The 12,024-nt window shown below is 45.5% G+C and overlaps 1 protein-coding gene across 3 annotated transcripts; it reads right to left on the reverse strand.

The window, feature by feature from the left end:
* Positions 1-490: 490 nt before the first annotated feature.
* mideasa (mitotic deacetylase associated SANT domain protein a) lies at positions 491-10,892 on the reverse strand. Of its 3 annotated transcripts, XM_079996874.1 has the most exons (13): positions 10,552-10,892; positions 8,264-10,009; positions 7,028-7,243; positions 5,861-6,209; positions 5,703-5,772; positions 4,539-4,675; positions 4,313-4,416; positions 4,130-4,205; positions 3,904-3,992; positions 3,314-3,457; positions 2,617-2,745; positions 1,745-1,923; positions 491-1,389 (listed from the first exon to the last, which is right to left on the reverse strand). In XM_079996874.1, the coding sequence occupies exons 2-13, from the start codon at positions 9,737-9,739 to the stop codon at positions 1,125-1,127; spliced, it is 3,234 nt and encodes a 1,077-aa protein (XP_079853000.1). In that variant the 5' UTR covers positions 9,740-10,009; positions 10,552-10,892; the 3' UTR covers positions 491-1,124. The 3 variants fall into 3 exon arrangements, with proteins under 3 accessions (XP_079853000.1, XP_079853002.1, XP_079853001.1); XM_079996876.1 differs by lacking the exon at positions 10,552-10,892 and having other exon boundaries at positions 7,028-7,240; positions 8,264-10,158; XM_079996875.1 differs by lacking the exon at positions 10,552-10,892 and having other exon boundaries at positions 5,861-6,206; positions 8,264-10,156.
* Positions 10,893-12,024: the final 1,132 nt, after the last annotated feature.

A 12,024-nucleotide genomic window follows, 5' to 3' on the forward strand; every position in this document is an offset into this window, starting at 1 on the left:
ACCTGGCAGGCGCAGGGAGAGCGGGCTTTTCCCACTTTATCAAAGTATGATTTCCCACTCACACTCACACGTTGGAGAAATGGAGTTTCATTATTGGAAGAGCACATAATGAGCAGGCTCACAGCTCGCATACTGAATAGTTTACTGTTTACATGCGAAAATTCAAAATGTACAGTAACTAGGAACTTGGCTAAAGATAAAGTACAAACATTGGTGTGTGTGTGTGTAAGGAGAAGCAGGTATTGTATTCCAGTAAAATGAAAACCTCTGCACACTTGGATCTCAATGTCACCTCTGGAAAGCAGTCTTTCTAATACGCTCAGCAGACCACCGGATTTATCCTGTTTGACCTATTGCCACTGCGGCCCCTTCACATAGGAATTCTGAGTATAACTCTGTCGCCGCCTACTGGACTGGAACTGTTTTTTCCTTTTAGCACGCCACAGGTCAAAATGATTATAACCCAAAATCATTGCAAAGTGAAAAATCATAAATATAAGCAATTTAATACATATATTTTTATACATAAAACATTCATTTTAGGGTCCCTTCAATATTAGGATAAGCGTGAAACCCATGTTTTTTATAAAACAAAATAAAAAATAAAAATCACACCACAGTATTTCCTTTAGAAAATAAAAATTCTGATACAAATTGTTCTATAGTCTGTTCTACACTATCTCTATTAATATAGAACGATTTCTGGTATAAAGTGAAAAGCTGCTTTGATCTCAATGCAATACTACAAAACAGACATCCCCGATTACGTGTCCTTAGAAAAGAAACCACTGAAGTGCGTCCGTACAATAAAAATGTATATTTTGATCAAATTCAATTAAATAAAAAATAACAAAGCAATTAATCTTTGTTTTTTATGTATATGCTCTTTTTAAAAGTTAAAAGATACAAATCTGTCGTAAATATGTGGAGTGTGATTCTGTGGCGTGTGCAATCGCGAGCTGTACAAGTTAAGGCACCATGTGGTCGTATTTTAGGATCTCATTTTGCTCTTCTGCCATTTGTTTTTCTCCCTTTTTCCCCTCCTTACATCAACCTATCACCTGACTTTTTGTCATTATTATAATTATTATTATGACGTCATCATTTATTTCACTTTGTCTCTCTCAGCGCCAGTCCTCGTCGTCCTCATCCTCCGTCGTCTCAGATGACTCTTCCCTGCTGCTGTTCTCAGCTTGCTCCGTCCCTTCATTCCCGACAGCAGCAGCGGCAGCAGCAGCTGCCGCTGCCGCCGCCGCCGCTGCCGTTTTCCTGGCCTGGGCCGCCGCCCGCTCCTCCTCCTCCTCTCTCTGGCGCAGTGCCACGGCCTTCTTGGCCTGGTCAGCGTGGCTTTTCATGTGGGCGCTGCGGCTCTTCACCTTGGTGAACACCCTGAGGACCGGGAGGGAAAGATGCAAGAAGGGCAGGGGTGGGAGATGTGTCTTGCAAAAGTTCTTCTGCTGCTTAAATATAATTGTAAATATCAGGTCTGTAAGTTAAAGCATTAACAACGCCTTAATAACATGCTGATACCATGTAACATTGATAACTTGTTTGTCTTAGCAACTCGTTATACGAATATAAATATACATTTATTATATATTTCGTTTTTAAGGGAATGTATCCTGAAAGTTGTCCGCCTGTAACTGAGTATAATTTATATAGTATTAATTTCTATAATAGATTTCTTTAATAGCTGCTCAGCTACAAGGAGTAAGGAGTTTATATCACTCACTCACTCACTCACCTGCCACACTTCTTGCAGGGAAACACTCCCTCTGGGTCCTGACGGGGTTTGGGCGGTGCTCTGCTTTTCCGTCCCCCGGTCTCGGGTGGAGGCCGGCGGGGCGTGGGCGGAGCTGCCGGCTGGGGACGAGCCTCCAGATGTGCGCCGTCCAGCTCCCTGAGCACCACCACCACTCCGGCCTGCAGAGGCAAACATGTTTCAGAGTACACTCCGAGAAGGGAACAATTCAAAAGAACACACACACGTACGTATGCACACACACTTTTCAACAGCTAACTTCGTAAATGCAGTCATATTTAAGCTGTAAATGTTGGTTGACAGCTTAATAAGAATAAATGGATCCACAATCAAAATAAATCATGTATTCCTGATTAATGCCATTATGTTGAAACAGCACAGCACCATGCTAAATAACTGTCTCACTAGGCTAATTGCTAATTGGGTTCTTTAGCAAATGGGGCCACGGTCAAAATTTTCCTTCTTTAATTGTGGCCATATATTGTTTAAAGGGGGCAACGATTTCACAGACGGGCTTATCTTACATGCTGTAGTTGCACTGCCATCTACCGAATTAATGTTATTGGGGAAACTTTTAAGTGGAAACATTATTATAATAAGATTTGCCTGCAAAAACATTTTCAGAATTTAGCTCCACTCCATTGACGGTGTGATAAAAAAAAAATAATAATAATAATAATAATAATAAGGAACCTACGGCAAAGTAAATTTTTGCGCGGTCCCTGACAAATAAAACAAATCATTATTGTGAAAATGGTATTCTATATGTAAGAATGTTTGAGGTGTGTGGGTACTTTGGATATTTTGACAGAAAACCTTGATAAACATGAGACGCTACGCAGGCATCTACTCACATAGTCGTGAGCCTGGAGCGACTGGGTGACCCTGGCCAGGTTGCCATCTTGGGTCAGACTGTAGGACTCCGGCTCCATCTTTATGCTTCCTTCCGGCTCTGCTGGTGGTAATTTGGGTTGCTGAGAACTCTGGAAAGACGTGCGGAAATTAAAACAGCATTATTGCGGAAGATGACTTTCCAAGTACAGTTTAAAAAAATAAATAAAGTAAAACCTATATTTTGTAGGTTTCCTTATTGTAAAAGTGGAGATGAAGATGAACATTTTTTGGGGATTTATTTTATTTTATTTTGAATCCACTGATGCCAATCAAATTATTTATTTTCCCCACTTCATCAAGCTGTTACCCTTCCATTTTTTTTATATGCAACACATTAAAAATGTATATTGTTCAGAATATCCCTTTTCTATTTGATGAGGCAGCAATTCTTCACTACTCTGCCTCCATTACACATTTTGGGATGTTTGTAGCCTTCTCTTTATATAAAAGATGCTGCGAAAGTTGACGTGAAAAAGATAAAAGCAACAGGTCAAGTATAGAACAGCAGATGTAGGCTATAAACACCAAAAAGAGGGAACCTGGACTTGCTCAGTCTTTTCAAGCACAACTCCCTAATGATCAAAATAATGGTGACTGTTATAATATTATGGTAAACATGTATCTCAAAAAAAATAAAAATAAAAAGTCCCAGCCCACCTTAATGTCCACTACAGCCTCCGTGCTCTTGTCGGGCGGTGAATCCGCGGGGCCGAACGTCAAGGCTCCGTTCCGACCGATCTTCATCTGCTTCTTGTGGGTGTAGTAGAACTCCACGCACTGGCACACGCTCTTGCTCTGAATCTTGAAAAGCGCAAACATTAGATCTCTTTATTACACGGCTCCGTGGAATAATCTATTCTGATTGGTAGGTAGCAGCAATTGGCGGCGGTCAGTTATTTCTGAATAATAGCTTTGCAGTGGCCATGTGCGCCGCCGCACAAGTCATACTAGTTATGAAACTAGGCATAACAATTATAAAATCAATATCCTGTCTCAATGCATACTTTTATTTAGTAAGTAGCTGTGTAATAACGGGCGATAAAGTACAACCAGCCGGTCATTATAGCAAATTAACCCATGACAGAGTTATCAGGACATGGTCTTGTATCACTAACTTATCCCTTACTTATTGTATTCATTAGAAATCCTAATAACTCGTGCTGCCCCTTGAAACAAATTCATTTGGCTCCACTTCACCCATCTCTTGATATTTTTTTTTTCCCCTCTACAGGCCGTGGTGAGCATACCAATTTCTGCACCATGAAGAAATCCTTCCTGTAGGCGGTGATGCCTTTGTTGAAGTAGCGCTTCTCTGCGGCGGTCCAAGTGTCCGATCCTAAGAGTGAGTCAGAGGCAGACGGTCAATAGTTGGAAGTGTGCAGAGAGGTCGTTCGGAGATAAAGAGGGAGGTAAATGCTTTGTTTTCTTAATGTGATCCCTCGCTCCCATACAGTCAATACTTGACGTCCGCACCTGAGTAGTGGTAATCTGCCAAGTGGTGGCCTTTGGGGAAGACTGGGGGCTCGAGCATCAAAAGTCTCAGAGTCTCCTTGAAAAAAACCCAAAAAACAACAAAACCGAAACATCCCAGTGAGCAAATCGACAGATGGAACAAAGAATAGCTGATAATATATTTTATGTTGTTTTTCTACTCACAAGGACATCGCCCCCGCATTGGTGTAAACAGTGTAGAACCAGCTCCTGGTTGGTGCCTCCGCCACAGAATACGCTGGAACAGGCCAAGTTCATGATATTCTCCACTGAGTAGAGTGGATAAGTGGTTTGGGAGAGACGGAGATGAGAAAGGTGTATATTAAAAAGGAAATTGTTCATTAAAAGCAATAGAGAATGGAAATGGATTTATGAAATGTGAGGTACGTACTGTGCTCTAGGTGTTGGTTATTGGAGTCGGGCATGGGGACCCACACCAAGTCGGCTTTGTGACAGTCGGACTGGGAGGCGGAGCGCTCCATCAGCTCTGGAACCTCCGCCTGGTACTGTGGGCCAATGTTGATACGCCTGGAGTGATGCAAAACCAGGGTAAAATGTCCATAGGGTTATGGTTTTCACATCACAATGCATTGTGGGATACGCTTTCCAGTGTAGTGTCCAGTGATTGCGTCTAATGCAATCCATATTGCAATCCAATTTTTCCACAGAAAAAGCCCAGCGTCCTGGTGGCTGAACCAGATAAGAACGTGCAGGCAAAACATCTGCAGCTGCTCGGTTTGAATCCAGCCTGCAGTCATTTGCTGCGTGTCTCCCGCTCACTCTACCCCACATTTCCTATCTCTCTCCACTGTTCTCTACAATGAAAAAAATGTAATAAAAAAAAAAACTGCAAAAAAATAGCTGATTAATCGTGACTAACTACACAAATATAATGCACAACTGATTATTTGAATTGTTTGACAGCCATAGTAAATTTATTAATCATAAACATAGGGTCTGTGTCAAATTTATGTAACTTAAAAAAAATTTGATTAATTGTGATTAGCTACGCAAATGTTATTGCGATTAATTACCCAAATGTTATTGCGATTAGTCGTGATTGTTTATTTTAATTGTTTGACAGCCTTAGTAAATATACCAATTAATAATACACATTGGGTTAGATGCATTTTAAGATACACGCTGCAGTGTAGTATCCAGTGTTTGCATACTAAGATATTTAGTGTGGCTACAACTCAATGCACTGCTTAAATAGAAAGGTCTTTCTTTAGGGTCAAATTTAAAAAATGCAATTAATTGCGATTTTACACAAATATGCGATTAATCGCAATTATTTTAAATCATTTGACAGCCCTAGTAAATATACATGCATATAAAAATCATTATTCTACATAGGGTTATGCAGGGTAATGCATTGTGATAGGGGGGCATTATGGGACATTTTGCAGCGTAGTGTCCAGTTGTTTGTATATAACGATATTTCCTCTAAATGTAATAGGTCATCCTGCTACTTTTTACATAATATTTAATGCAAAATATGGTTTCAGATACTGTTAATTCGGTCACATGCTAACTTGCTATACTAAATACTCACGGTTCGAAGCTAACGGGTGTGGCATCTGTAATTATGGGCAGGACTGGGGGACTGGTGATGTCTGAACTGGCTGAAAAGCACAAGACCGGATCACAGTTTTAGATGCAGGAGTGGACAGGAACCTTTTCCCCTGCTCAACATGTGCTGGACACACTTACTGGAGCGCAGGAGGCTGCGGGCGGCAGACTTGGGCGTGATGGGTGGCGGCAGGCTCTGGGTGCCGGCGGCAATGCTGGACAGGAAAGTGGAGAAATAGAGCCCCGAGCCCTCGCGCACCGGAGACAGGATGGGCGGTGGCGTGTACGGCGGCAGGGTGAGGTGGTGGTCAGGCAGGCGCAGCGGGGAGCGCAGGTGGCTCTGGTAGGGCGTGATGCTGGAGTAGACCGATGGAGCGATGAAGGTGGACGGTTTGGGCGGCGGGATGAAGAGAGGCTCGGGGCGCGGCCGCCGCTTGGACTTGGACTTGCCCTCTTCTTTGTCCTGTCCCGGGCAGTTCTCCCCTTCCTGCTAAGGGGGGAGGAGGAGGCAAAAAATAACGCCTCAAAACTTTTCCGGATTGAGAATAGGTTGGTTGAGAGTTTGTCAAGTGTGCTCTGAAAATATTAACATTCTACTTAAGATAAATAATGGAAATTAGCTCTTGTGTTGCAAGATCAAAACTGCACTTATCCTTTAATTCATTAGTTCCAGACAGAACAGCAGCTCCGTATTGATCAAGACAAATTTCACTCTGAAAGTGAGAACTATGAGTAGAGATGAAGATTTGACCTATATTTTTAATTTGTTTCTTAACGAGTGACTCAGTAAAAAGATTTGTTAACTTTTCTGACTCCATGTTAATTTCATTCAGTTGCTCTAAAGCACGGCGAGAGAGGGAGGCCTTCCCGTGAGCAAAGAACCTTTTTACCTTGGACCTCAGTAATTATTTTCAGGTTGTCACCCAAGTGACTCCAGAGTCCTGAGTCATTTAAGATATCTGTTCGCTTTGAGCAACTCATTTGTGAGTCTTGCAGCACTAACTATTAGTAGGCCATAATAAGAACAAAGTTCTACGTGTTTGTGACGTTTTTAGTGGTTAAAATAACAGTGTTCTTCTTCTTCTACTTCTTCTTCAGAGGTAGTAGTGTGCCGTGGGGTTATTTCATTGTCAAAAAGTGCGTTATGGCAGAAAGAAGGTTGGGAAACACTGGGTTAGGTTAAACACTATCTCAACACTTCTCTCACTGATGACGATGACTGAAACTCTAAAGGCCACCAGTATCTGAAACCCCGTTAAAATCGGTGAAGCAAAACATCTGAAGCGTTTTCTTCTCACACCAACCCACCTGAACGATGCTCTCGGACAGGGAGTTCCTGAGCGAGCGGCGGCGAGCCACGATAACGGAAGGCTTGTGGTCGGGCTGGGCGGCGAGGTGCTCGCTCTGGCCAGGCATCCCGGGCCAAGCACCCGCCGGCTCCATTTGGCTCCCGCACACAGGCACGGACACGGGGAAGACCAGGGGCATCATGCCCGCCTGTCTGCCATGAGGACCCCCCTCCTGCTGTGACACAAAAGAAGGGGTGATGGAACTCAAAGCGAAACCGAAATCATGCAGAGGAGAGCGACCAAAAGAGGAAGATGGATTAAATGAGTCTTAATCGTTTGCAGTGCCAACAGCTAATAACTAGTGTTGAGGTTATCAAACCCTGTATGGCTTCAAAAAGTGATTTAAACCATGCATCAGGAAAACTGTTCCAAATGCAGCACACAACGCATGCCGCAAAAGATTGACCAACGCACACCACAGTTTCTTTTGGTTTTGTCCAACTGCGAATGAATCATTCCCAGCGTTCCTACAGATGCTCTGACAACGATTTGCTGGGTTGTGATAAAAGGAAATGTCATCAACGGTACTGTTTCAGTTTGTCAAAAGTCCACATGAAACCTGTTTGGTGTCAGCCAGGGAAAGTAAGGAGTGGGAGCGGCATGTGTGACAGCATGCAGCCCCTCCCTGTGGAGGTGTGGAATGTGGAGGTGTGCGGACATGCAGCCTCTGCAACGGCGCACGCAAGGACGACGCATGACAAGTATCGGTGCACTTCAACTCCCCGAGTGTAGGCAACTGCAAAGATAAACTGTGGGTATAAAGCGGACTTGTGGGAAAGAAGTAGATGGAAATCTAGCCCGCTTCCGTGTTCAGTGGCCGACTAGTTGACGATGCTTCTTCTGCAGTGTTTCAAGCTGCACAGAAACTAGTATGGCGATCTATAAAGGAATAGTCAGTGTTCACACATTGAACGGCCTGACAAAAAAGGACAGATAAGAGCTAGACCACTGTAATAGATTAATTGTTACACTAAGCACTAAACCTTTTGTGAACCACAGGAAAGTTCTGCATTTAAATCAGAGCTCTTCCTCTTTCTGGGGGAAATGGCTGCCATCTAGGCCAGATGGCAGCTGAACCCGCCTAGACATTTGGTTCATTGATTGCAAAGCCTTAGCGATGAAGTGGTGTCATTTAAAGTGGAAGTTGATCCAGCTAAAATAATAGCACAATAACAAAAATCTGTGTTTGTATTACCTTGATGACTTTAGCAGGCAGCGACTTCATCTCTGACGCCTGCAACGCTAGAGTCTCCAGGTTGATTTCTTTTGATGCCCTCCTCCTCCGCCGGGTGCTCTGGATCACCCCTCCTGTTGTTACCTGGGCTTCCTCCGCTCTCACAGCCTCTGCGCCTGCCCCCACCTCTCCGACCGCATCGTGTCCATTTTTGGACGAGAAGGCTTGCTGAGACCAGGGGTTCGTGGATGGGGCAATCACCGGAGACAGTCCATCTTTGGAGAGGCGGCGAGAGCGCCGGGGGGTAAACGTCGGAGCGTCGACAGAATCCGTGGGACTACTCAGGCCCTTCTCAGGCGACAGTTCCAGTGTGGCGGAGGAGTCGCTGGACTGGATCTCCGCTTCCCGTCGCTGTTTGTCGGCGCTCACCGACTGAACGTTTTCCTTTTGAGGGCTGGCGTCCGACGGACAGTGTTCAGTGTGCGGATACGAGAGGTTCGAGACCTGTGGTTTTTGAAGAACCTGCATTTGTGTAATATCTTGCTGTGCTACACCCTGTGACTGTAGCTGCTGCAGTTGGCGCATTTGATTCCTGCGCTCCTGAAGCTGCTGTTGGTGATACTGCTGTTGGATTTGCTGCAGCTGTTGCTGTTGGATTTGGTGCTGTTGCATTTGGTGCTGTTGTTGGTGTTGTTGTTGCTGCAAATGCTGCTGCTGCTGTTGTTGCAGTTGGTGTTGCTGCAACTGTTGCTGCTGTTGTTGTTGGTGCAATTGGTGCTGCTGCTGCATCTGATGGAGCAGTTGATGTTGACTTTTGGGCTGCTCACTGTAGCCCAGGCCGGGCATCCCCTTGTTGCCCTGGAAAACAGGGTAGTAACCAGGGGGAAACTGTTGTTTGGCAGGTCTAAACGTTGTTTGGAAGGGCTGCAGCACAGAGCTTGGCACAGTGTGTGAAGGGGCATGCGGCTGACCCTGAATGTCTACTCCTTTATGGCCCTGTTGATAGACCTGGAGCTGAGGCTGATGCAAGGCAGCGGCAGAGCGCTGCTCCCATTCGAGGCCCCTCGCCTGGGCCTGCATAGGTGCCTGGGTGGCTTCTCTGTAAACCTCCACAGATCCTGACGACTGGCCGTCTCCCCCCATCTGCACACCACCGACATCATGGGCTCCTTTATGGAACACCATCTGACCCCTGACCCCACCCCCATAGGGTCCAAAGTTCTGTCCCCAGGGTGGAACGGGAGCCTCTTGAGACCAGCCAGTGTCCTGGTACATCCATTTAACTGGGGCTGCCTGCTGATAATGCACTCGACTTTGGGGGCCTTTCTCTTGGTTGTAAACTACAGAGCCGCTGCCAGAATCTGTATGATTTGACTCCAAAGCAGGAGGTCCCACGCCATAGTAAACCTCTCCAGAGTGCTGGACAGCCTCTTTCATGGCAGCCCTCTGCTTGCCACTCTTGTCGGTATTATCTTTATGTTGAGGAGGAAGGCTCATAGTAATGTTATGCGTTTAAAAAACAGATGTGTAGGTCTCAAAATAATACCTTTGCAGAGTGGATTATAGGGTTAATGGTCTGTACCGAGCGCCTGCAGCAACCTGATGGAATGGTTGAGAAATTCTGCCTTTCTTTGTTTAATTGTGTGAACCGAGGAAACATAAGTCCCAAAGGAAACAGCAGAGGGTGGGGAGCACACACCCCTCCTCTCAAAACACCATTTGAGCCATACTGTCCATGCTTGAGCGTTCCTAGTTTAGATGCAGGACCTTCAAAAAAAATAATAAAAGAGAATTAGATTTCCCCCTCTGTGTGAGGACACAAAAGTTGGCCTGGAGTTGTCAACCGCAACGAGGAAATGGCAGGCATGCTCAAGAAAGATAAGAAAGGACAGATCAAGTCGAGAGTTTTGCATTGCTACAATGCTGCAACACCACATCTACACGGTATTTCACCGTTTCATTCAGATCCATGCACATGCATAAAGTTGTATTGACAATTAGCGGTTTAACTTTTGCATTTTACACAGCAGACAACGAGGCGCTCGCTGCGCAGAGCGGCTGTTTGGCGCAACAAGAAATACAGGAAACCCAGGGATCCAGCAACAGTCAACAAGTTTTGTTCGCACACTAAGGTCGTTTTTTTTTGTTGTTTTTTGTTTTTTTGCAAGGCGAACCCCGCTACTTAATAAATTGTAATTTACGACAACATGAATACCTTCTCGGTGTTGCACAACGGAACCGCTTTGGTTTCGATCAAAGTCGACAGCGCGCAATTTCACGACGCTGATTCTGCGCAACGACTGTCATACTTGCACAACTTTTCGTTGAGTCGATCGGATCGTCCGCCACACGCATCAACGGCCAGGGGAAACATAATTCGGCTCCGGGGCGGTTAAAACGCGCATTCAACACTGTATCCGTCAAAAAAAAACAAAAAAACACCGACCGCTTCCAGGAAAACAAGTCCGCAACTTTCACCCCCATCGGCGCCACGCAGTGACACTGGGCAAGTAGAAATGCTCCATGTCGCCAACAACACTCGTTATTTAAGATGTCATAGAGGGGAGGGTTTCGACCCGCGGCGGCGAATTTGTCATTTATTCAAAAATTAATCATAATATTGGAGAAGAAACTGCGCAAACACACATAGCTCTGCTTAATCGAACGCATCGCCTCACCCAAAAACAGCTCAACACACACATTAGTGATGCAAGACTCGCGAACGATTCGATCGTATCGAAAGAATCGTAGGAATGACTCAGCCGAGAGTCGCCGAGGGTCGAGAGTGATTCTTCGACTCACAAACCCCCCCCCAAAAAAATCACCAAAGACTGAATTATACAGTCCGGGGCAAAGGAAGGGCACAGGGATTTGGCAAAATTCATTTAGAATGTGACTGAATTACACTCTGCATCCCACCAAAATAAACAAAGTAGACAGAATGAACGGATTCCAGAGAGTTCCGTTCGGAGATCAGAGCCGACGGACTCTTCTGACCCGTTCGTCGGTCACCACAAGTCCGTTACGCCGACCGAATCAGACGAACGGAGAGACGGAGATGGAAGGACTCCCCCCCCCCCACCACAAAGTGACTCGTCCAGAACCGAATCTGAAAAAAAGAGTCGAACCTTTCCTGCACTAACGCGCACTGTCACCAATCCCGGCGTTTGGCCGCGCCCACCACCACCACGTCCGTGTGCGTTTGTTTTCCATGACGCGGTGGCCCCGTAGAGCGGGGTCTCTTGTCTACCGCAGAGGCGCGCGCCTATATTAACATCTATTTATAGAAAACACGCGCTACGTCGTCATTTTACGTACGTTTTGTAACTGACTGAGCGCTGATGGCTCCCACACGTGGACAAATAGTTTATTGACCTGTGGCTGTTCATTAGGTAAACGTGTGAATTAAACACTTTTACTCAAAATAAACGTACCAGCGCTGCGAGAGTGTTGCGTGTTTTTTTTTCTTCAGCATTAAGCACAATTCGACATTCGTCCGGGATTTGACTGCGCCGCACCGCGGGCTGGGATGCTGGTGTGCGCGGAATGAGGCTGCACTCCACTGGACATCGGAACTCGGACGATCCAACGTCCCGCTTGGAAAAGCGCAAGGGAACGACCGTTTCAATCGGAATTTCGGGGCAGATCGCTCTAGTCCGAGAGTACCGGTGTACGCGGCCACACGGCGGTCCATGCGGTGAGGAAAGTTCCCTTTATGTGGGTTTGTTTATTATTTGAAAGCACGTCTAACTTTCATCTAACCAGTCTTTATTTATTTATTT

This window comes from Zeus faber, assembly GCF_960531495.2.
Source record: "Zeus faber genome assembly, chromosome: 2".
NCBI classification, from domain to species: domain Eukaryota; kingdom Metazoa; phylum Chordata; class Actinopteri; order Zeiformes; family Zeidae; genus Zeus; species Zeus faber.

Excerpts from the sequence above, each read along its gene's own strand:
- mideasa (XM_079996874.1), bottom strand. The coding sequence starts at position 9,739 with ATGAGCCTTCCTCCTCAACATAAAGATAATACCGACAAGAGTGGCAAG. Across the intron at positions 1,924-2,616 it reads CGCTCCAGGCTCACGACTAT|GCCGGAGTGGTGGTGGTGCT; the intron begins GTGAGTAGATGC and ends TTGCCTCTGCAG. Across the intron at positions 1,390-1,744 it reads CCCTGCAAGAAGTGTGGCAG|GGTGTTCACCAAGGTGAAGA; the intron begins GTGAGTGAGTGA and ends CCCGGTCCTCAG.